Source organism: Perognathus longimembris, chromosome 25 (genome assembly GCF_023159225.1).
Source record: "Perognathus longimembris pacificus isolate PPM17 chromosome 25, ASM2315922v1, whole genome shotgun sequence".
NCBI classification, from domain to species: Eukaryota; Metazoa; Chordata; class Mammalia; order Rodentia; family Heteromyidae; genus Perognathus; species Perognathus longimembris.
Window position 1 is genome coordinate 14,113,591 of NC_063185.1, and position 25,207 is coordinate 14,138,797.

The 25,207-nt window shown below is 42.8% G+C and overlaps 1 protein-coding gene across 2 annotated transcripts in view; it reads left to right on the forward strand.

The window, feature by feature from the left end:
• Window positions 1-25,207, forward strand: part of Rad50 (RAD50 double strand break repair protein) — a 161,459-nt gene that overhangs the window by 134,083 nt on the left and 2,169 nt on the right. For both annotated transcript variants that reach the window (XM_048334051.1, XM_048334050.1), the window contains 10 exons: window positions 2,445-2,634; window positions 2,791-2,917; window positions 3,344-3,537; window positions 5,399-5,509; window positions 6,424-6,516; window positions 6,598-6,711; window positions 9,727-9,854; window positions 12,127-12,351; window positions 23,116-23,201; window positions 23,565-23,707. In XM_048334051.1, the coding sequence (XP_048190008.1) occupies window positions 2,445-2,634; window positions 2,791-2,917; window positions 3,344-3,537; window positions 5,399-5,509; window positions 6,424-6,516; window positions 6,598-6,711; window positions 9,727-9,854; window positions 12,127-12,351; window positions 23,116-23,201; window positions 23,565-23,707 (1,411 nt within the window). The remainder of the gene's footprint in view (window positions 1-2,444; window positions 2,635-2,790; window positions 2,918-3,343; window positions 3,538-5,398; window positions 5,510-6,423; window positions 6,517-6,597; window positions 6,712-9,726; window positions 9,855-12,126; window positions 12,352-23,115; window positions 23,202-23,564; window positions 23,708-25,207) is intronic.

Genomic DNA, 25,207 nt, shown 5'->3' on the forward strand with positions numbered 1-25,207 from the left:
TTTTTTTTTTTGCCAGTCCTGGGGCTTAAATTCAGGGCCTGAGCACTGTCCCTGGCTTCTTTTTTTTTTTTTTTTTTTTGCTCAAGGCTAGCACTCTGCCAACTTGAGCCACAGCGCCACCTCTGGCCTTTTCTATATATGTGGTACTGAGGAATCGAACTTAGGGCTTCATGTATATGAGGCAAGCACTCTTGCCACTAGGCCATATTCCCAGTCCCTTTTTTTTTTTTTTTCTTAATGGGCAGTATTAGCGTTTTAACTCAGATCTTTGCACTTGCTGGACAGTGGCTCTACCACTTGAGCCATATCTTCACCATTTTTTGCTTAGGGTCTTGATTTTGCACAGGCTGGCTTGGACCTCAATCCTCCTATTTATAGCTGGGATGACAGGCACACCCCAGTGTCCCCAGCTTTTTTCTGTTGAGATGGAGTCTTTCATACATTCTCCCCTGGTTGGCCTGAAACTACAATCCTCTGTATTTCAGCTTCCCATATAGCCATGACCACAGGCATATAGCCACTGTGGCCAGCCAGGCATTGGTTGAGATGAGGTCTCTTGAACTTCCTGCCTGGGCTAACCTTGAACTATAATCTTTGTCTTAATCACCCAAGTAGCTAGGACTAGTGATGAGCTATCTGTGCCCAGCTGGATCTTGCAGTTTTGCTCAGCTGAGCTCTCAGACTACTGTCGTTCTGCCTTCTCCTCCCAAGCAGCTGGGATTATAGTCATGTACTACTACATCTAACTTGTTTTTGCAGCAGTCTCATTGATACTGTTACCTAGGCTAGCATCTAAGTATGCTTCTCCTGCTTATGTTTCCCATGTAATAAACGTCACAAAAGTGGGAAAACTGAAGAACCTTAATAGATCTCAGTAGCCAAATCTCTGAGGAAAATTTCATGGAATTTTTTTTTTTTTGTACCAGTACTGGGGCTTGAACTTAGAGGAGGGCCTGGGTGTTGTCCTTTAGCTTTTTTGTTCAAAGCTAGCACTCTACCACTTGCCTAGCTCTACTTTTGGTATTTTTGGTGTTTAATTGGAGGTAAGAGTCTCATAGACATTCATATCTAGGCTGGCTCTGAGCCAACATTCTCAGATCTCAGCATCCTGAGTAGCTAGGATTACAGGCATGAGCCACAGGCATCTGGCTTGCTGTTTTTGTAAGAGAAAAACTATTTTAACATCTTAAGACTGTTCATTATAAAGGCATCAAAACCTATATACTTCAGTGCTGAAGGATATGTGTTTATGAGAATACATGATGAGGCTCAGCTGTCTAATGGCATGTGTGCACAGTTTTAAGCTGCTACTGTAGCTTGGCTGTTCATCCCACACCCCCACGAGTAAGCTGGGTTTCTGGGGGATAGCAGCACTTCTTATTGCGGGGACTACCCATCTGCACAAACGCCTTGTAGTTTCTCTTTACTCTCTCTCCTCAGAATCTGATTGCTTTTGTGTTACCAGATAATTCTTTTTTTTTTTTTTTTTGGCCAGTCCTGGGGCTTGGACTCAGGGCCTGAGCACTGTCCCTGGCTTCTTTTTGCTCAAGGCTAGCACTCTGCCACTTGAGCCACAGCACCACTTCTGGCCATTTTCTGTATACGTGGTGCTGGGGAATCGAACCCAGGGCCTCATGTATATGAGGCAGGCACTCTTGCCACTAGGCCATATTCCCAGCCCCACCAGATCCTTCTTATTCATAGGATGAAAGTGGTAAATGTTCTCAGTCCACCATTTTGCTCTCCACTCCTGCTCTGGTTTGCCCTTTATGAACCAGATGAATATGATCAGCTAGTTGGTAGACTTAATTTCTCAGTTTGACAAACACCCCAGTAGTAATTATTCCAAACAAAATTTGTCAGTGGGTGCTAAAATCAGTGGGAAAAAGTTTAAGAGGCAGGATATGTATGTATATATCTCATTATTTTTTATTATAAAGAAATATGAAGTTTATGAAAAAAAATTTTTATTGGTTTTACTTTGGAGGTGATTGTACCATGACTTGAAATAAAGACTTCATGCTCTTGCTCTGCTTTCTGCCTCTCAGCGATATTATTTCACTTTTTTTTTTTTTTTTTTTGCTAGTCTTGGGGCTTGGACTCAGGGCCTAAGCACTGTCCCTGGCTTCTTTCTGCTCAAGGCTAGCACTCTGCCATTTGAGCCATAGCGCCACTTCTGGTCTTTTCTATATATGCGGTGCTGAGGAATTGAACCCAGGGCTTCATGTATATGAGGCAAGCACTCTTGCTACTAGACCATATTCCCAGCCCATGTTCTTTCACTTCTTGTTGCTTACCTGGAGATGGAATCTTGCAGACTTTTCTACTTGTGCTGGCTTTGAACTTCACATCTCTAGGTCTCAGCCTCTTGAGTAGTAGAGATGACAGGTGTGAACCACTGGCAGGTGGTAGATTGTTTTTAACTGTGTGTTTTTTCCTCAAAGGCAAAGCATAATTGATTTGAAGGAGAAGGAAATACCAGAATTAAGAAACAGACTTCAGAATGTCAATAGAGACATACAGCGCCTAAAGAATGACATAGAAGAGCAGGAAACACTTTTGGGTACAATAATACCTGAAGAAGAAAGTGCTAAAGTATGTTTGACAGATGTTACAATAATGGAGAGGTTCCAGGTAAGTTCATTGTGTTTTAAGGCAGAAGAAACTTGGTTTAGTCACCTTATCTTTGTTTGCCTTATTTGAATTTCACTTTAAGCAAAGGTTTTGAATGATTTCTTAGGTAAAATAACTTGTGTGTTTTCCTCTTAATTTTTTTTATGTTCTATTAAGATGGAACTAAAAGATGTTGAAAGAAAAATTGCACAACAAGCAGCTAAACTAGAAGGAATAGACTTGGATCGAACTGTTCAACAAGTTAACCAGGAAAAACAAGAAAAACAACACAAGTTAGATACAGGTAGTATAGTCTATTTCCTTTTTGTCCATAAAGACTCCAACATTACCAAGGCAGGCTTTTTACAGTGAATGTCATGCATACTATAAGTACTAAGAACTTTCTTCTATCCCCATTCCCTCAAAAGCATTTCTACTCCTTTTTTTTTTTTTCCTTTGCCCACAGCGGATATGGGGTGATTAGAGACATTGAAGATGGACTCTTTCTCCATCATACCTACTTCCCTGGTGAACATTACCAGTGACTGGCTAGAAGGGTCCAGCAAGCATGCTGGGACTGGAGGGGTTCTAGTCCCACTCTTGTTACAAATGATGGGCCCACTGAAACTTAGCCATCATGAATTTCATAGATCTATAAATCTTAACTGGGCAAAAACAGTCATCCTTAGTGTTTCCTTAGATGAATTCCTGTGTCTATATTTTTGTGTAGTTTCCAGTAAGATTGAATTGAATCGTAAGCTTATACAGGACCAGCAAGAACAAATTCAACACCTAAAAAGTACAGCAAACGAGCTTAAATCAGAAAAACTTCAGATATCCACTAATTTACAACGTCGTCAGCAACTGGAAGAGCAGACTGTGGAATTATCCACTGAAGTTCAGTCTTTACACAGAGAAATCAAGGTAAGAATGTTCTGGTCATATGTTTGTTTTTTAAATAGTTAATATACATGAAATCTTCTTAACTGGTGTGGCCAAAACTACAGTTATTATGAGGATCAAATGGAAATGGTATAATTTTTTGTGTGGTTTCTGAGTAACAGAAAGTTTCTTAGTAAGTAAAGATTCTGAAAGGAGGATCTTGGCTATGGTAAAGAAACAAGTGCCTGGCTAATTAGTGAACTTCATGTTATTGGAAGTGTCTGGCGGTGGGTAGATGAACATATAAGTGTTCTACTCCTGTAAGTGGTTTGTGTTATCTGCGGCCCTCACTGTCACAGAACTCTTTCCTCTTGATTCCAGATGTGTTTTCAGACTCTTACCAGGACAGTGAGCAGGCCTTAGTTGCCTTCTGGAATGTATTTTGAGAGGCTCTATCTAAAATTCATTAAATTTAAGACTCATCCAATTAAGTTTATAAAGTGTTACAAACAACAGTTTTACCTAAGTTTTCATTATGATACTCATCCATTAAGAACTAGGTAAATTAATACGAACTAAATATAATTCTCTCTCTCTCTCTCTCTCTCATTTTGTTTTTGGTTTTTTGGGTGCTGGTCCTGGGGCATGAACTCGGGGCCTGGGTGTTGTCCCTGAGGTTCTAGTGCTCAAAGTGGCACTCTACCACTTGAGCCACAACACCACTTAAGGCTTTTTTGGTAACTTATTGGAGATAAACTTTCTTGCTTGGGCTGGCTTCAGATTCTCATCAGCCTCCTGAGTAGCTAGGATCACAAGCATAAGGCACTGGCGCACCCAGTGTTTTTCAGGATCTTAAGGTGCTTTAGGGTCATTGTTTTGAACAGAAGATAATATATACAAGTGTCATAGAGACATTACAAGCCTAAATAATGGGAACTTCTGATCTGTAAAATATATTACTTAAAAGCCCCTTCCTTCCAGAATAAGTGTGAACACACCCATATCAACTTATCAGTATTTTATTAATTGCCTTAAAATACTGTTAGCGTACTAAGCTTAAGGACAGATGTGGTGTTTCATTGTTTTTCCTGGTTAACTTGTTGAACAGTTTGATTCAAGTTTATTCCTTGTAGCTTAGCTACTTGATGCGCCTCTTTTTGTTTCAACATCTTTTAGTTCCATCTTAATAGAACATAAAAAAATTAAGAGTAAAAAAATAGAAGTTATTTTTATCTAAGAAACCTACTGCATTACCTTCAGATGTGTTTAAGCTTGCTCCATCTTATGCCCATCTGTAAGAGAATTCTAGACTGAATGAGCCTTCCAACCTATAATTTGTGTTAAACTCATGAAAATTCAAAGGCACAAAAGCTTAAACTTACAATCAAATTAAGAATGGAGATAGTATTGCATAGTGGTTAAGACAATGAACTTTGGGCTACTTTGTGTCAATGGCTCACACCTGTAATCCTAGTTAGTCAGGAGACTGGGATCTGAGGATTGAGTTTTGAAGCCAGCCCAGTCAGAAAAGTCCTCAAGATTCTGCCTCCAGTTAACCAGCAAAAAAGTTGGGTAGGGGTATGGCTTAAAAAGCACTACTTTTGAGCAAAAAAGCTAAGAATACATTGCCCTGAGTTTGAGCCCCCTGGTACTATCTCACATATACACACAATAGTGAACTATGGAGCTAGAGTGGTTAGAATCTTGGCTGCTTCATTTACTGTTGTATGATCCTAGGTAAGACTTGGTTCCTTTGAAATATGGGGATGAAAATAATAGGAGCTTGCTCAAGGGGTTGTCAAAATGAGCAGATGAGTTAACTCTAAAGCTTGGCACATGAAATATGTCTGACACTTAAGATACTGGAATATCATATAAAACTTGATGTATTTTATATTTTTAGGATGCTAAGGAACAGATAAGTCCTTTAGAAACCACATTGGAAAAATTCCAGCAAGAAAAAGAAGAAATAATCAGCAAAAGACATGCAAGCAATAAAACAACACAGGATAAAGTAAGATTTCACTTATGATATCTATATTTGAAAATATATGTATGTATTCCCTTTTTTCCCTGTTGTGGGGCTTGAACTTGGGGCCTGGGTGCTATCCTTGAGCTCTTTTGCTCAAGGTTAGTGCTCTACCACTTTGAGCCACAGTTCTACTTCTGGTTCTCTGGTGGTTAATTGGAGATAAGAGTCTCACACTTTCTTGCCTGGGGTGGCTTTGAACCATGACCCTCAGATCTCAGCTTCCTGAGTAGATAGTATTTATGTATTTCCTATATGACTGACTACAGCTTGGGAAGATAAATAATATTTTCAGACAGAGACACACACACACACACACACATATACACGCACATACATACATGTACACATTATAATAAATTATATATATATATATATATATTTCAGTACTGGGGATAGAACCTAGGGCTAGGCAAGCACTGCACCATGGAGTCCTCACTCAGTCCTTATGATATAATTTTGACACTGGAAATTTTTGGTAGAATAAGTAATAAACTGAAAATATAGGCTGGGAATGTGGCTTAGTGGTAGAGTGCTTGCCTAGCATGCATGAAGCCCTGGGTTCAATTCCTTGGTACTACATACACAGAAAAAGCCTGAAATGATGCTATGGCTCAAGTTGTTGAGTTGCTAGCCTTGAGCAAAAGAAACTTCAGGGACAGTGCCCAGAAGCAGAATTCAAGCCCCAGGACCGGGGGAAAATTGCTTATTGATCTAGAATAGAAAGTAAGAATTGAGACTCTCCACACTGGTAATAAAGGGACTTATTTGCGATCAGAAAATTTGGTACTAGTGGAAACTGGAAGTCCAGGTTCCTTACTTAGAATCCAGTGTTTCACTGTTCTCTACTCTTGGTCTTGGTTTTACACTGTATAAATTAATTAAATATTTCTTCACAGCTGAATGATATCAAAGAGAAGGTTAAAAATATTAATGGTTATATGAAAGAGATTGAAAATTACATTCAAGATGGAAAAGATGACTATAAGGAGGTAACTTCAACTTAAAAACTTGAAATTATTTTATTTGGTCATATTTTTACTTCATGTGCTTAAAGAATTTTTTTTTTGTAGCAAAAAGAAACTGAACTTAATAAAGTGATAGTTCAACTAAGTGAATGTGACAAACACAAAGAAAAGATAAGTAAAGAAATGGGAACAATGAGGCAAGACATTGATACACAGAAGGTAGGTATTTTTATATCCAGTGTACATACATGAAAACGGAATCCCATAACTGAGGGTATGGATGAGTTTGGGGAAAGTGGAAGAAAATTATGTAGGATGAGGAAGTGATCAAGATGCATTGTTCTTATAAATTGACAAATTGAGTTAAAAATCTCTTTGTGTAACTACTTAAAACGTGAATCTCTCTCAGCATCTAACATTCTTTTATGTATTTTGCTTTATTACAATGGAATTTTTTTTTTTTTTTGCCAGTCCTGGGCCTTGGACTCAGGGCCTGAGCACTGTCCCTGGCTTCTTTTTGCTCAAGGCTAGCACTCTGCCACTTGAGCCGTTTCTGTATATGTGGTTCTGGGGAATCGAACCTAGGGCCTCGTGTATCCGAGGCAGGCACTCTTGCCACTAGGCTATATCCCCAGCCCCCTGGCTTCTTTTTTGCTCAAGGCTAGCACTCTGTCACTTGAGCTACAGCGCCACTTCTGGCCGTTTTCTGTATATGCGGTGCTGGGGAATTGAACCCAGAGCTTCATGTATACAAGGCAAGCGCTCTTGCCACTAGGCCATATTCCCAGCCCTGGATGTTTCTTTTTTTTTTTAGTGGAAATACAGAAAAGTAATTACAATAAAATTATTTTTCATTTTTATTTTTAATGCAAGACCTGTATGGTAAAAGTTTAAACATAATGATATAAAATTAAATGCCCCTCTCCTTCTAGTGCCAAATCTTATTCCTTGATGCTATTGTTTGTGTGTGTGTGCGCGCATGTGTGCGTGCACTCACTCGTGCGCATGTGTGCATGTGCATGCACTGGGGTTTTGACATGTGTCATTGGTGCCTGGCTCTTGTTCTTAAAAGAATATTATTATTCATTGTCAGCAGATGGGGTGACAAATTTATTTTTGTGTCTGTAACCTTTACAGATGGGACTATATCACCCTTTTCTATTTTCTGCTAGCATAATTGAATCTTACATATCAGTTTATAAATGTATCATGCTCTTGCCTTTGCTACATTTTTTATTTTTGAGACAAGGTATCACTAAGTAGTCCAGGCTGGCCTCCATCTTGTGATCCTCCTGCCTATACCATCTCAAGTGCTAGGATTACAATGTTTACCACCATGTCCAGCTACATTGTTAATAATTATACAGATACACCAGTGTGTGTGTCTGTACCATAACTTATATTGTGTGGTTACTTTTTCCTTATTGCAACCTGTGTGGTAGTGAATATCTGGTATGTATTTGTATGTTTTCTTATTCTCATGTATGTGTAGGTGGGACAGATGAATAAGCAAATCCCTCAAGATATGGATTGAGGCCATATATTTACTCTTTATCTGTAAAGGCTAGGGCTGGGAATATGGCCTAGTGGCAAGAGTGCTTGCTACTAGGTTCAACCCATTGCTTGCCCTGGGTTCAATTCCCCAGCACCACATATATAGAAAATGACCAGAAGTGGCGCTGTGGTTCAAGTGGCAGAGTGCTAGCCTTGAGCAAAAAGAAGCCAGGACAGTGCTCAGGCCCTGAGTTCAAGGTCCAGGATTGGCCAAAAAAAAAAAAAAAAGGCAGTATCTGTAAGGGCTAGGTGCTGGTGGCTTATAATCCTAGCTACCCAGGAGGCTGAGATTTGAGGATCAAGATTCAAAATCAGCCTGGGCAGAAAAGTCCAAGAGACTTACCTCAAATTAGCAAGTATTCTGCAAGGAAAATCTTTACTATATTGAATCATTTTGCATTTGATTCCCATATGACTTATTTTCTCTGTGAAGGAAATTATTTCCATAACATAATTAAATCATTTTTCTGTTCTTAATGTCTTAGACAAAATTTTCTATTTTCTTTTTTTTTTTTTTTTTTTTTTTTTTTGCCAGTCCTGGGCCTTGGACTCAGGGCCTGAGCACTGTCCCTGGCTTCTTCCCGCTCAAGGCTAGCACTCTGCCACTTGAGCCACAGCGCCGCTTCTGGCCGTTTTCTGTATATGTGGTGCTGGGGAATCGAACCCAGGGCCTCGTGTATCCGAGGCAGGCACTCTTGCCACTAGGCCATATCCCCAGCCCCTTCTATTTTCTTAATTATAAGTGCTGCTTTTTAATCAGGCACCAGTGGCTCATGCCTATAGTCCTATCTCCTTGGGAGGCTAGCAACAGGAAGATTACAGTTCAAGTCCAGCCTGGGGCCAAAGTTTTGAGACCTTCCCCCCTCCCCCTTCTCAACCCATAGCTGGCTACAGGGGCATATGGCTGTCATCACAAGCTATGCAAGAAGCTGAGATTGAGGGGACTGAGGTGCCAGGCCAGTGTGGATAGAAAAGTCTGATACTTGTCTCTGTGGAAGAGAAGTTGGACATAGTAGCATACACCTATGATCCCAGCAGTGATGGGAAACCTAAAAGTAGGTGAATTGTGGTTCAGGCATGTTCTTGGGTAGAAAGGGAGACTTTAACTTATAATGAGTGGAGAACAGGGTCAGAAGTATTATGCCAGCCTAGCAAGAATGAGTTTATATTCTAACACTACCAGACATAAAAGGTCTCTTTAAAAGGCAAGTATCTGGTTATATCACCCAAGAAATTTTAAATACAAAATATCAGTGATAGGTAAATTGAATCTTGGTCTGACCTGATTACATGCTGAATACCTTTATATATTTGTTACATATAATTACAGAATACTTGTCACTAGTGAGGGAATGGCTTAAGTGGTAAAGTACCAACTGTGATCATCAGGCCCGAGTTCCAGCCCTAGTAGCAGCATACACACAATAATCTCAGAACTGGAGATGTGGCTCCTGCAGCCTTACATGGAAAAAAGGCAAGCCTAGAGCATGAGGCTGAGGGCAGGCCCCTGGCTGGATGGCCGGGGGGAAAATAGCCTGGAGATTTTTTTTAGCAGCTGGTTTATTCTTCCTCTGTCAAATTTAACTAAACCTCAGGCAGAATCAGCACTTCTTGTCAATGTCCTGATACAGATCTCTTGTTAATAACTTGGTTGTTTTTGTTAATTGGTTTTATATTTAGATACAAGAAAGGTGGCTACAAGATAACCTTACATTAAGAAAAAGAAATGAGGAATTAAAAGAGGTTGAAGAAGAAAGAAAACGGCATTTGAAGGAAATGGGTCAAATGCAAGTTCTGCAGATGAGAAAGTATGTCTTTATAGCGTTTGGAATTCGTTGCCCCCCCCCCACCCCCTTGGCCTAGTCCTGAGGCTTGAACTCAAGGCCTGAGCACTGGCAGGCTAGTGCTCCACAGCCTGAGCCTCAGCTCCAATTCTGGCTTTTTGCTTGTTAATTGGAGGTAAGAGTTGAGTCTTGATAACATACTAGGTGATGGGCAGTGATTCTTCAGGATTAAACATGCCAGGTCTTGAGTCTTCGGCCTCACAGAATAGTGGTACTCACCATAAAAGTATATAACTGTGAGGCCAGGTCAGAGCCTGTACAATCTACATTTATTGCCATTTACTGCGAGGGCAGTATGTCAGTAGAGGCTTACTCTATATTGTCCCAGTTGTAATTTTGTGGATACCAAAGCATTGGAGGAAGAGGCAAGATTGGTCAGATTCTTCCTTCACTTCTTTGTTTTTTCAGTACTAGGGTCTGAACTCAGGGTATTATGCTTCCTCTACCACCTGAGCCACTCCAGTCCTTTTTGTGCTGGCTCTTAGAGGTAGGGTCTTCTTGCCCAGGTGCACACTGAGGCAGTGATCCATCAGTTTGAGGCTTCCCCATCATACCTGGAATGACAGCTACCTGGACATTTCACCAAGCTTCTTCCTTTGAGACAGAATCTCAGACTTTCCTGTCCAGGCTGACCTGAGCTGAGACCCTCCTGTGGTCAGCCTTCCACCAAGCTAGGACGACAGGCACCACTGTGTTCAGCAAACTTTTCTGTCTGAGCTGACCTTGAACCATAGTTCTCCCATTCTCAGCCTCCCAAGTAGCTAGAACTACAGGTGTGAGTCATCACACCTGGTTTATTCACCTGGCTGTATTGCACTTCCTGCCATCCTGATACAGGAAAAGAGATTTTGTTCCTTCCTGGTCTATGTTAGAGATGGCTTATGAATTCTGTGAGATCCTGGTTGATACTGATAAAGGGTTCTTTAGCCAGTGCATAGAAACTATTCAGAAATTTATATGCAGCAAAAAAATTGAAAAGATTAATTTGTTTAGCAATGAAGCCTTAAAAAGCAACACGAGAGACTGACTCAGCATATGCTGATTGATAAGGAGAAAGGCACCTTAAAGAGATGGATGATCCAAGCCTGGTATTCATTCCTATAATCATAGCCACTCCAGAGACAGATCAGGAAGATCACTGTTGAAGGCCAGCCTGGGCAAATAAATGCGACTGAGATCCTATCTCAACCAATTGGGGCTGGAGGGAGAATTCTAAGGTTGACTACAGTATCGGTCTCAGGAGGTTGAGCTCAAAAGACCCCCATCTCAAGAAAGGGAGACGGAGAGACAGTAGAGACCAGGTCTGTGAAACCAAAAGCTGCTTGTCAAATGGTATTTCCCACAGGATTGGGGGCAGCGACCAACATTATGTAACTAAAACCAAACCACTACTCAACATATAAAGGTCAAAAATTGACCTCTCAGGGGAATACAGTAGCTCAAAAGCTATGTATGTACATTCATATAAGACTACTGTTGGGGCTGGGGATATGGCCTAGTGGCAAGAGTGCCTGCATACATGAGGCCCTAGGTTCGATTCCCCAGCACCACATATACAGAAAACGGCCAGAAGTGGCGCTGTGGCTCAAGTGGCAGAGTGCTAGAGTGCTAGCCTTGAGCAAAAAGAAGCCAGGGACAGTGCTCAGGCCCTGAGTCCAAGGCCCAGGACTGGCCAAAAAAAAAAAAAAAAAAAAAAAGACTACTGTTGACATATTGTCTAATATCGACATTACATTTAAAGCCCTAGGCGAACTTTCTTGGGCGCAGGCCACGTGGCTACTGTATATGTTCTTGATACATTGTATATTGTATATATGTCTACATGCCCTAGAGAAGGGAAAGAAAAACAGGGCGTAAGATACCACAAGAAATGTACACACTGCCCTACTATGTAACTGTACCCTTTTTGCACAACACCTTGTCAAAAAAATTTGTGTTCAATTAATAAATAAATTTTTAAAAAAAGACCCCCATCTCAACCAATAACTGGGTGTGGTAACACATATATGAGAGCCATAATTCAGGATCACAGTCCAGGCTAGCCCAAGCAAAATTGACACTATTCAGAATATTACAAAAACAGAGAACTGGAGGTGTGGCTAGAGAGCTTGCCTAAGGAAGCCCTACATTCAAGCTCAAGCTCCCTCTGAACCCCCCCAAAAGAGATAATGTAGTATTTCTGCTTTTGTTGGTTAAAAACTAAAGTGGTCCTCATTTGTCATTTTTCCTCTTCTAGGGAACATCAGCAGTTGGAAGAGAACATAGACAGTATAAAAAGAAATCACAGTTTGGCCTTAGGGCGACAGAAAGGTTATGAAGAAGAAATTATTCATTTTAAGAAAGAACTTCGAGATCCTCAGTTTCGGGATGCTGAGGAAAAGTATCGAGAAATGATGATAGTTATGAGAACAACAGAGCTGGTGAACAAGGATCTGGACATTTATTATAAAACTCTTGACCAGTAAGTATGACACTGTAGATTTGGGTCCCATAGTAGTCAATTACTAGCAGAGTCACACTTCCTTTTAATATATTTCATATATGCCATGGAAAATATTTGTATTTATACACACAAGTTGTTAGGCCTAAAGCATATTAAGACCAATAACTCCTTCCCCTGGCCAATGCCATTGTCACAGATGGACATCACTTAACAGCCTTTTGTTGTTGTTGTTGGTCCTTGGCTATTATGGGTAGTGCCACAGTAATCCTGGATATTCTGATCTTATTTCTTCTTGGGTATGTACCTAGAAATGTGGTAGCTAGATCTTATGGCTGGCTGGCTGGCTAGTTGGTTGCTTGATTGATTGCTTGACTGAGTTGGTTGGTCAGTCAGTCATGGGGGGCTTGCTTAAACTCAGGGCCTGGGCTCCTAGATCATATGGTGAGTCTGTCTGTCTCTGCCTCTGTGTCTCTGTCTCTCTCTGTCTCTCTGTCTCTCTCTCTCTCTCTCTCTCTCTCTCTCATCTATCTATAATCTATCTGTTTGGTTGGTTGTGGAGCTTGCTTGAACTCAGGCCCTGGGCTCTGTCTTGAGCTTTTTCACTCGAAACTAGCACTCTACCACTTTGTGCCACTGTGCCACTTACAGTTTTCTGGTAGTTAATTGGAGATAGTGTCATGGACTTTCTTGCCCCAGATGGCTTCTAATTGCCATCCTCAGAGTTTAGTCTCCTGAGTAGCTAGGATTACAGGTGTGAGCCACTGGTGCCCGGCTGGTAGATTTTTGTTTTGTTTCGTTTTGTTTTTTGAGAAACCTCAGAAATTTACATTGCCATCAAGAATATAAAATGATTCCTTTTTCTCTGGGAATCATAGAGATAGAAGGATCTTGATGTGTGGATGGCCCTTGACAAAAGCCTGATAACCCTACCACAATAAAGCAAAAAACGGTCATGGCTCAGGTGGTAGGTTTATCTGCCTAGCAATTACAAGGTCCTGAGTTCAAAATTCCAGTCCTGACAACACCCTCCCCGCCAAGAAAAAAAAGTTTTTTTTTACTCACGTCCTCGCTGGGGTTTTTTTTTGGTGTTTTTTTGTTTGTTTTATGGTCAGTCCTGGGGCTTGAACTCAGGGCCTGTGTGCTGTCCCCTAACTTTTTAGCTCAAGATTGGTGCCTGATTACTTGAGTTACAGCTCTGTTACTGCTTTTTTATTGATTAACTGGAGATAAGAGTCTCATAGACTTTCCTGTCTGAGCTGGCTTTGAACCACAGTCTTCATATCTCAGCCTCCTGAGTAGCTAGGCAAGCTCTGGTGCCCATCTTGCTTTGTTTTTGTTTTTTGGTAGTAGCCATTTTAACTGAAGAGAGCTAGAATCTTGGATGATTTACATTTCTCTGATGTCTAATGATACTGAGCATTTTTTCTTGTTCATTTACCATATGCGTTTCTTCTTTTGAAAAGTTGTTTAGCTCATTTGCCACCCCCTTTTTTTTCCAGTCCTGGAGCTTGAACTCAGGGCCTGAGCACTGTCCTGGCTTCTTTTTGCTCAAGGCTAGCACTCTACTTGAGCCACAGCGCCACTTCTAGCTTTGCTGTGTATGTGGTGTTGAGGAATCGAACCCAGGGCTTCATGCATGCTAGGTAAGCCACATTCCCAGCCATAGTGGGACTTTTATGATAAGAAAGACATACAAAATGCAGATGCAGGCACTCCAAGGACAGAGGAGAGCTGATGCAGTATTACCAGATCGTGATCAAGGAGCAGGAAGCAGGCACACCCATCTCCAGCGTGTGGCGGTCAGGGAGGAGGCAGAGGATGAGAGTGCACGCCAAGTGGGGGACAGATGAGGGCAACCGATGTCTCAAGATTCCTTTATTTCAATATTAGCAGCTGGGGGGGGGGATGGGGATATGGCCTAGTGGCAAGAGCACTTGCCTCGTATACATGAAGCCCTGGGTTCAATTCCCCAGCACCACATATATAGAAAATGGCCAGAAGTAGCGCTGTGGCTCAAGTGGCAGAGTGCTAGCCTTGAGCAAAAGGAAGCCAGGGACAGTGCACAGGCCTTGAGTCCAAGCCCCAGGAAAGGCCAAAAAAACCCAAAACAAATCAATATTAGCAGCTGGGGAGAGGGGGAGGATTTTTTTTTTTTTTTTTTTAGTATACCTTGAAAATATTTCAAAAACCTCCTGTATTTGAGTACTGTGATCCTTGAATCTGACAAATGGAGCTTGGTCATTGACACTAACACCTGCTTGGAGTCAGGTGAGGAGAGAATGGAAGACGCTGAGCCACTGTGAGGAAAAGAAAATGTCATAGACAGAGACCAAGGAACTGTGCTTGGCAGGCAGCTTGTTTTGTTTTCCATTTTCCTTGTGTTGTGTCCAGCTCAGCTCCTCCTGCTCATGGCACGTTGCTCTGTGGAGTCCTCCAGCTGTCCTGCTTCCCCAGAGAGCCGGTGCTGGCACCGGCAGGAACCCAAGGGAGTCCCTCAGGGAGGCAAACGTGCATTCAGCTGTTCATCTATTCACCTACTCTGAGGTGTGGGGTTAGAGGGACGAGGACCATCCCCCTGTTCCTCCTCCAAGCCGCTGAGCTGGCTTAGGGAGCCTGGGTGAGCCGCCAGTGGTTGACCTGGCCTAGAATGAAGAAGGAAGCAAGACTGAGCAGGGGTGCAGGCTCGCTTAAGGAATGAAGCCAGGGGGCTGGGAATATGGCCTAGTGGCAAGAGCACTTGCCTCGTACAAATGAAGCCCTGGGTTCGATTCCCCAGTACCACATATATAGAAAATGGCCAGAAGTGGTGCTTTGGCTCAAGTGGCAGAGTGCTAGCCTTGAGCTAAAAGAAGCCAGGGACAGTGCTCAGGCCCTGAGTCCAAGGCCCAGGACTGGCAAAAAAAAAAAAAAAAAAAAGTGAAAGAATATCGCCATGTCTGTTGACTGAGATCTGTGATCTAGTAATCAGATGGATTCTTCTAAATGAGAAGAAAAGTGGTTCAAATTTCCCCCAAATTTTTGAGTCTTTGTGGGTTATTCTGGCAAACAGTACACTCACTCCGCAAGGTTTATACCATGAGCCAAAATTTGCCTTCTCCCCCAGAAGAAAAATAGCTGAAATTTCCCTCGTTTTACCTCTTAGAATAAGCATGCAGTCAGTGTCATCGTTGCACTTGGCTGTCTATTTAAGGTAACACAGGAAACTGGTGGTGCATTTTCAAGAAAAGCAGATTGCCATCTGCTATTGGTAATCATCTGAAAGCATCACTGGGTATAAAATGGGCAGTGGTCAGAGACACTAGAAGGGAGGGGAAAAGCTGTATCATTTAGAATGCATTACCTCACACAGCCTGAGACATCCATTTAAATTCAATTGCGGGGGCTGGGGATATAGCCTAGTGGCAAGAGTGCCTGCCTCGGATACACGAGGCCCTAGGTTCGATTCCCCAGCACCACATATACAGAAAACGGCCAGAAGCGGCGCTGTGGCTCAAGTGGCAGAGTGCTAGCCTTGAGCGGGAAGAAGCCAGGGACAGTGCTCAGGCCCTGAGTCCAAGGCCCAGGACTGGCCAAAAAAAAAAAAAAAAAAAAAAATTCAATTGCGATGTATCACTCTAGGTCCCCTACACCCAAAATGTTGTGCTTTCATTTTTTTTTTTCCAGATGCAGAAATTGCTTGTGAGGTCATACTTTTGAGTCAGTCGAGACCTGCTGCTTCTGCAGTTTTCTAGCTGCAGCGGCTCTGGGAGGCTGCAGGGTCCGGCCCCCTGCGTTCAGGGGGGGCTGTGGATAATGACTTGATGCAGGGTCGCCTCTTGGCATCATCCTTGTCCTGTAGTTCTCCTTCAGGTGCATTCTGGAAAGATGGATCACAAAACCAAAAGAGCCAGGGGCATTTTACATCTACTGTAGGTTTTTTTCTTTTTTTTTTTTTTTTTATCTTGCAACAGTGAACTCTTGCCTGATTGTAGAAGCTGACAGTTGAGTCTAGCTACGGGAAATTCATTTAATAGTTCTAATAGTTTTAAGGGTTCTCACATGAAAAAGATAACAGAAATTTGGCAAATTAAGGATTTTGATTTTGCTAAGTTAAAAAAAGTCATTATTAATTTGGAACAGGATACCATTCCCCGTACACAGGATCGCTTGTGCCCACGCAGTGTCAGGGGCAAGAAGGATAATGTACTCCAGATAACATTCCCAGTGCTGCCCTGCAGGGCGAGAGGGAGTGGCAGGCAGCGTCGGTTTTTCAGCAACCTGTGTATTTCAAATTTGTGTCTAATTTTCAATATAAAGACTAGGATAATAGATTTTGGAGAATGAATGCCTTTGTAAGTATCATCTTTACTGCTGCTTTTTCAGGTTTGTTTTCCTTTCAATAAGTACTTCTAGTAGGGAAGAAAGTCCTTATGTATTTTCTTTCCAATTAATGTCGGTGAGGTAATAAGACTTGGGAAATCCAGTTCAAGATGTGTGTTTCTGTGCATTTCTGATCGAGCTTCAGTTCAGATTTTGCACAGTGATAGGATATCTCGGTAGCTTGAGTTCTGGAGATAGCTTATTTCTAAGGAAGCAGGAGCTGGACGATCTTGTGGAGGCGGAAGTGCTGGTGTGTTTAGATGTAGCTGTAAGCCCTGGCACCTTTGTTCTCGTGGCTCCATCTCAGGTATCGGTTCTGTGCTAGTGGCCAAGTCCTGAGATAGCTAGAGAAGTGGTCTTCAGAGCAGTAACAAGATCCCTCAACTGCCACAAATGGTACCCCGAGGTCTGGGGAAGAGAAACCCTTAGGTAACTGTTAGGAATGTAACTTAGTATCAACAGTTTGGAGGTCCTCAAAATACTGAAAATAGGAGGTAGTATGACTTAGCAGTACTGCTCTTGGATCTGAAGGAATGTGTCAGTATGCAATAGATACTGCACTCCTATGTTTATTGCAGCACTATATAGCCATGGAAAGTTTAGATACTCTACAACTGGTTAATGATTTTTTTTTTGCCAGTCCTAGGGCTTGAACTCAGGGCCTGAGCACTGTCCCTGGCTTCTTTTTGCTCAAGGCTAGCACTCTACCACTTGAGCCACAGCGCCACTTCTGACTTTTTCTATATATGTGGTGCTGAGGAATCGAACCCAGGGCTTCATGCATGTGAGGCAAGCATTCTACTGCTAGGTCACATTCTCAGCCCTCGCAGATTTTTTAAATGTAGCATATACACATGATGGAGTATTATTCAGCCATAAAGAAGGATGAACTTAGGCCACTTTCAGGAAAATTGATGCAGCTTAACGTGATGATCATGTTAAGTAAACCAAGTTCAGAAGGAGAAAGACTACATGTTTTCCTTTTTGTGGAATCTAGACCCAGAAGGTATACATAGGCAGACACATTTATAATTGTGGGACTATAGAGGAGAAGGTAAAGTGATGAAGGATGAATAATAATACATTGCATCTATGTATGTCAATGGATGGCATAAGGTAATTCACTGAGAGCTGTTGAAAGGTGAACAGTAAAGGGGGTAAATCTGATTAAAGTATAATATATTTGCATGTGTGAATAAGCCATGGCATAACCCTTTTGGATAATATACACCTGAAAAATGAATTATGCGAGTGTATAACAGGTTCTGTTGGAGTGTGGGTACCAGGAGGGGAAAGGATGAATGGAGAAGATAAAGGAAGGTGTGACTCAGACTTTACATCCACATGAAAATACAGCAGCAAAACTTAATGAGATGGTTTTAAGTGTGGATGAATGAACACACAGTATAACTAAGGTATGTTAATATTTAAGAAAAGGAAAAATCCCTGAGCTACCCTCCTGGCAAGGCTGATGCGCTGCTGCTTTCGTGACGTCAGGCTGAAAGCCATGTATGCTTAGGAACGTCGCTCAGGCCTGGTGCAGGTGGCCCTCTCCTGCAATCCCAGCTTTTAAGGAGGCTGAGATCGGGAGGATTCGAGTTTGAGGACATCCTGGGTAGAAAAGTTTGCTAGACATTTCCATAATAACCAGCAAAAAGCAAAGCTGGAGGTGTGGCTCAAGTTGTAAACCAGTAGCCTCGCAAACACCTTCCTCGAGGTGGTTTCCTGTCACTCTCACTGTAGGAGAGCTGGTTTTCCCTTTTCATTTCTCAGCACTCATGAAAACGACCCACGTTGTCCAGAGCGCCTCTGAAGTGTTACTCCGATGAGGTCCTTCCCAGACACATGTCATTTTCCCCTGTCCGTAGTCCAGAATATTCTGCACCACTTCACCCACTCAGCCTGGTGTTGGAGAGAGAGATCTCCACGCTTCATGTCTTTGCCAGTCACAGGCCCCCCTGTGGGTAGACTCCATTCCCACGGCAGGTCTAGCATCCACTCAGCACCAAGGCTCTGCCATGTGGTGACCTATTTTCATTTTCTCCGCAGTGCTTACAGTATGCACAACTGTGGTATTTTCTTAGCGAATTGTGTCATGCTGTATTTCCCTGTTAATTTTTTCACGGAACAGTTGAAAGTTTTTAGTTTTGTGTATATTAAGTACCTCACTTTTAATAGCTGCATAATCTGTACATATTAACTATTCAACCACTGATAGACATATGAGGAAGTTTTGTTTTTTTAAAGTAAGCTACAGCTGGTTATGCTGCAGTATGTCTTTGTATACTTGTGCAGATAAGCCAAAAAGATAACTTCTTAGAAATGAAGTTATGGTCAGAGGTATGTTCATTTTTAGCATGCTAATGCCTCATTGCCTTCTATAAATGTATGTTTGAACCATAGTATGGGAAAGTGGCTGCTCTCCCATGTTTGCGTCCATCCACCTAATTTGCACTTCCTCCATACTGGCCGGGTGAAGTGACTTTCCATGGGTTGGCTGGCTGCATTTTTCTGAGAATTGCCTGTCTATAGGTCTTTGCCTGTTTTTCTCCTAGGTTGTCCCTTTTTGTGATATGTACTTGAACTCAGGGCCTGAGCACTGTCCCTGGCTTTTTTTTGCTCAAGGGTAGCACTTTGCCACTTGAGCCACAGCGCCACTTCTGGGTTTTTCTATATATGTGGTGTTGAGGAATTGAACCCAGGGCTTCATGTATATGAGGCAAATACTCTACCACTAGGCCATATTCCCAGCCCCTAGTTTTTGTTTTTTTGCCAGTCCTGGAGCTTGAACTCAGGGCCTGAGCACTGTCCCTGGCTTTTTTTTGCTCAAGGGTAGCACTTTGCCACTTGAGCCACAGTGCCACTTCTGGCTTTTTCTATATATGTGGTGTTGAGGAATTGAACCCAGGGCTTCTTGTATATGAGGCAAACACTCTACCACTAGGCCATATTCCCAGGCCCCTTTTTTAGTTTTGCAATAAATCTTTAGTCTTTTATTCATGGCTTCTTAATTCTGTGCCTTTATTAAGAGGACTCCCTCCGTTTCATTTTAAACTTGAACATATGTCTTGCTATGTTGTCTGGGCTGATCTCAAACTCCTGGGGTTTGTAGCCCCTGTGTCTGACCCTCCCGAGTAGCTGTGTCTGCAGGTGCTTGCCAACATACCAGCTTGCTTTGTGTGTGTCTGTGTGGTGGTGCAGATTGGACCCAGGGCTGCTCTACTACTTGAGCCATGCCTCCAGCCCTTTGCTTTCATTGTTAAAACTTTTAAACTTTCCCAGGACCTCTGCATAGCAGGGGTCATAGGCATGCCACTACACTCAGCTTGTTCTTTGTGATAGCTTTTTGCTCAAGCTGGCCTCAAACTGCTGTCCTCCTATATCTACCTACTAAGTGCCTTGAGCCACCACAGCTGGCCCTTTGACTTTTATTTTTTTGGGTGGGTGGGGGGGTGGGTCGGGGACCAGTCCTGGAGCTTGAACTCTGGGTTTCGGCACTGTCCCTGAGCCTTTCTGTGCTCAAGGCTAGTGCTCTACGACTTGAGCCACAGCACCACTTCTGGCCTTTACTGTTTATGTGGTGCTGAGGAATCGAACCCAGGGTTTCATGCATGCGAGGCAAGCACTCTACCACTAAGCCACATTCCCAGTCCCCTCCCCCCCCAATTAACTTTTAATGTGCTCATTTCAGTTTTATTTTGGAGTTCAATAGTGGCTAGTAGCTCATACCTGTAATCCTAGCTACTTGGACTACAGTTAGTTCAAGGGCAGACCAGTCTGAAAGGTCACGGACCCCTCTCAAAATAACCAGCAAAAAAATAGGGCTGGAGGTGTGACAAGTGGCCCTGGTACTGCCACATACAAGAAGCATCACAACATATCATCATTAATCCTTTTTTGTCCTACTGCAAATTTTCCTTTTTTTTTGGCCAGTCCTGGGCCTTGGGCTCAGGGCCTGAGCACTGTCCCTGGCTTCTTCCCGCTCAAGGCTAGCACTCTGCCACGTGAGCCACAGCGCCGCTTCTGGCCGTTTTTTCTGTATATGTGGTGCTGGGGAATTGAACCTAGGGCCTCGTGTATCCGAGGCAGGCACTCTTGCCACTAGGCTATATCCCCAGCCCCTTTCCTTTTGTTTTTAACTGATAGTTCTAGGGTTCTGTATCTATTTATTTCTGGGTCTTCTTTTGTGTCCACTAACTGATTTTTTTCCTAACTCAGAACCACAATTTTGTTTTATGCATTGTCTTAGAACTTCAGAATCAGCTTAAGCATTTATTTCTTTAATTTTTTTAAATGTTATGGTGTTCTTTTGGATTGCATTTTATTTATAATTACTTGGGATATACAGGTTACTTGCAATATGGAATCTGCCTTTTAGGACCCTTTAGTATGCGTCTAGTATTTAATCACTTCTTTTTTTTTTTTTTTTTTTTTGGCCAGTCCTGAGCCTTGGACTCAGGGCCTGAGCACTGTCCCTGGCTTCTTTTTGCTCAAGGCTAGCACTCTGTCACTTGAGCCACAGCGCCACTTCTGGCCGTTTTCTGTATATGTGGTGCTGGGGAATCGAACCTAGGGCCTCATGTATCCGAGGCAGGCACTCTTGCCACTAGGCTATATCCCCAGCCCCTTTAATCACTTCTTATTTTGCAAAATTTTATGGTACTTTCCTTTAGATCTTGTACCTTTAGATCTATTTCTACATATATATTTTATGGCTTTTTACTACTTTTGTAAATACTAAGTTCCTATTTACTTTTTTTTCTATCTTTCCTGTATATGTTCGTTACTGGCTTACTGGCTTAATAATTCAGTTTTTGTGGATTCCATCTTTGGAAATGGATGCCAGAACATCATTTATCTTCCTCTGTAGTTAAGTATGGGAAGAATGTTTCTATAAATATTAAACTAAATCTGCTGTTTGCTCTATTGATACTGGAGAGGAACTCTATCAGAGTAAGGACTATTTTGAACTTTTTTCCTGATAAACATTACTTGATCTTTATTTTTTTAGTACCCTTCTTCTACTAAACTTGATTTAGAATATTTTTAAGCAAAATAAGCCTATATTTTGTTGTTTATGTATTTATACATATAAAGAACTTTATATATTTGGTAGGTAGGTAAGCCTTGAAGATTTGATAACACCCTCACAAGAATGTCATAATTTAGGACTTTTAACTTCCTAGCCACTTTTCTCTGATGAAAGTTATTAATTTCATTGTGTTTGTTTTGTGTTTTGTGTTTGTGTAATAATTGGAGACCAAATCTTGACTCTCAGCTTGAGGATTGAGGTAAATGACTATTTTAAGTGCTTATTAATAGCCCATCTTATCATTGTCATCCCTCTACATAGATCACCCCCAAATTCTTGTGTAACATGGCTGTCCCCCACGCTGTAAAGAGCAGGAGCAAGGACCCAAGATTAGCAGCCTACGCAGCTCTCGTAACGGGGCTGTGTCCATCCATGCTGCCCGCTCCACCCTGCTGTTGTACGGGGACTCAGGGCCAAGACAGTGCGCCCGGACATGACGTTCTGCCCGGAGTTTATTCTCCACGCTAGAATAGATGCTAGTTCTTCGTAATTATAGTCATTGATGCTTTCTCACCTGGTGGGAACAATAGCTTTTTTAAAAGTCATTTGGAAAATGCGGATCATAACATACAAAGCTGTGGCGAGGCGGTCCTTACCCATGGTTGGTTCCAAGGACATTGTGTTTTCCTTGTTAGATGTTTTGTCTGTCTGTCTGAAAATAGCATTCAGTGTTAGGCTGGCTGAGAAAGGTGCGTAAAGTAGAAGATGGAGGCTTGTTGCAGTGTCATCGAGAAGCGGAATCTGGTTTTCCAGGCCCTACCACCTCGCTCCTTCATCTGATAATGCTTCTGTTGAGTCATTTCTCTCTCTCTGGCTGGTGAGCCGGAAGAGCATGAAATGATTCTGCAGAGACAGTAGCGCTGTTGAGTTTCTTTATTTGTATGCATCAGATAAGAGGCCAGAGATGGAAGTGAGTGCACCGCACACCCCGCATGGTGAGGGCCATGCTGCGGGGGGCATTTCCTGGCTTACAGCCTGCTTTTGGGGAATGGGGCAGCGGCATGCCAGGCCACACACAGTGTTAGGGAAGCTGTTTTATGACATTACTTGTTTTGTTTTGTTTTTTTGGCCAGTCCTGGGCCTTGGACTCAGGGCCTGAGCACTGTCCCTGGCTTCTTTTTGCTCAAGGCTAGCACTCTACCTCTTGAGTCACAGCGCCACTTCCAGCTTTTTTCTATATATGTGGTGCTGAGGAATCGAACCCAGGGCTTCATGTATACAAGGCGAGCACTTTACCACTAGGCCATATTCCCAGCCCCTATGACATTACTTATATTTATACAAGTTCACATTAGTTTTTCATTATAAAATAAAATGCCTTCTTTTTCCAGAGCAATAATGAAATTTCACAGTATGAAGATGGAAGAAATCAATAAAATTATTCGTGATCTTTGGCGAAGTACCTACCGAGGACAAGGTAATATGTGTGATAAGCGCTTTTCTCAAAGCCCTGTCCCTCTCTCCTTCCCGGCATTACCTCCCTCGACTCCAGCATTTCCTTGAGATGCTCTCACAGTTCTTATCTAGACAACATGCACTTGTATTCCAAAGCTTCTGGCAGAGTTTTCCAGAAAAAGACTCTGAGACAGACCTAAAGGCCTGAAAGGTTGCCATGTCCCTGTTGCTTCAGGCTCTTCCATGCACCCTGCTAAATGGAAGCAATCAGAAGCCGGCAGTGCCCCCCAGGGAGGCCAGCCCCTGGCGCTGCTCTCGAGCTCATTTGATGTTTGTAATAAAAGGCTGCAGTGTACATGTCTCTAAAATATTCTTTCTGTTTCAGACATCGAATACATAGAAATTCGGTCAGATGCTGATGAAAATGTGTCTGCTTCTGATAAAAGGCGGAATTACAATTACCGGGTCGTCATGATGAAGGGAGACATAGCCTTGGATATGCGAGGACGGTGCAGTGCTGGACAGAAGGCAGGTGTTTCTAGAGTTAAACGACCCCATGGGCTGGGAATATGGCCTAGTGGTAGAGTGCTTGCCTCATATACATGAAGCCCTGGGTTTGATTCCTCAGTACCACATACATAGAAAAAGCCGGAAGTGGCGCTGTGGCTCAAGTGGTAGAGTGCTAGCCTTGAGCAAAAAAGAAGCCAGACAGTGCTCAAGCCCTGAGTTCAAGCCCCAGAACTGGCAAAAAATAAAACAAGTAGAGTTAATCGACCCACCTCATACAACTGAAGGACACACACAGTGCCACAGAAGAAACGCAGCTAAACCCTACCATACGATGCGTTCTCATTTCAGAGAAGTCAGAACGGGAGAATGTCCCCAGAAGTAATTCTGTTAATAGTGATGACACTGCTGATCCTAGATTAGCTTAGCAAGCAAGAGCCTGGGTTGAACCAGATGTTGCCATTCCAGCCTCCTAAGGCTGGAATTGATAACGTGTCCACTGTACAGGAAGGACTGAGTCACCTCTATCTCTTGCTTGGACCAGAAGGATCTGCCAGCCAGCCTTGGAACACCCAAGGGCCTCTGCTGCCAGCACCACATTATGTAAAGTGCAGTCACCAGGTCAGGTCCGCCGGCCATGGAGGCTCTAAAAGGTGAGCCTAGGTCACATGTGACACACACAGGCCAGGGAGAGCATAGAACACAAGAGCTGCGTCCCAGGAAATAGGCTGGGTTCCTTTACCTTGCACAGCTTTGTCCAAAGATTTCATTCAGGCTCTCGAGATTTCTCCTACCAGAGTAGAAGCAGCAGCTTACCTCAGGAGGTGATACTGGAAAAAATATCAGTCCTAGAAAAGAGAGGGCCATATGCTTATAGAAATCTGGTATAACTGTATATACTGTGATCTCCAGATTAAAATTGCAAAAAAAAAAATTAGGAAGCAAATACTTCCTAAGCAAAAGTAAGGCTTTCTATAGCTTCTTTTTTTTTTTTTTTTTTTGGTCAGTCCTGGGCCTTGGACTCAGGGCCTGAGCACTGTCCCTGCCTTCTTTTTGCTCAAGGCTAGCACTCTGCCACTTGAGCCACAGCGCCACTTCTGGCCATTTTCTGTATATGTGGTGCTGGGGAATTGAACCCAGGGCCTCATGTATATGAGGCAGGCACTCTTGCCACTAGGCCATATCCCCAGCCCTCTATAGCTTCTTTACCTACTAGTAATGCGGTGGACTCGCCCACCCCCCCCTCCCCCTGCCTCATCCTGGCTTTTATGGAGGCCCTGGAGGCTGGGAAGCAGTGCAGTTAGTTCAGAGGCAGACAGGAAGGCCTGTCCTCAAGACGGTGGTAATGACCCTGCTTTCTGTTTTTGTTTTTTTGTTTGTTTTTTTTGGCCAGTCCTGGGCCTTGGACTCAGGGCCTGAGCACTGTCCCTGGCTTCTTCCCGCTCAAGGCTAGCACTCTGCCACTTGAGCCACAGCGCCGCTTCTGGCTGTTTTCTGTATATGTGGTGCTGGGGAATCGAA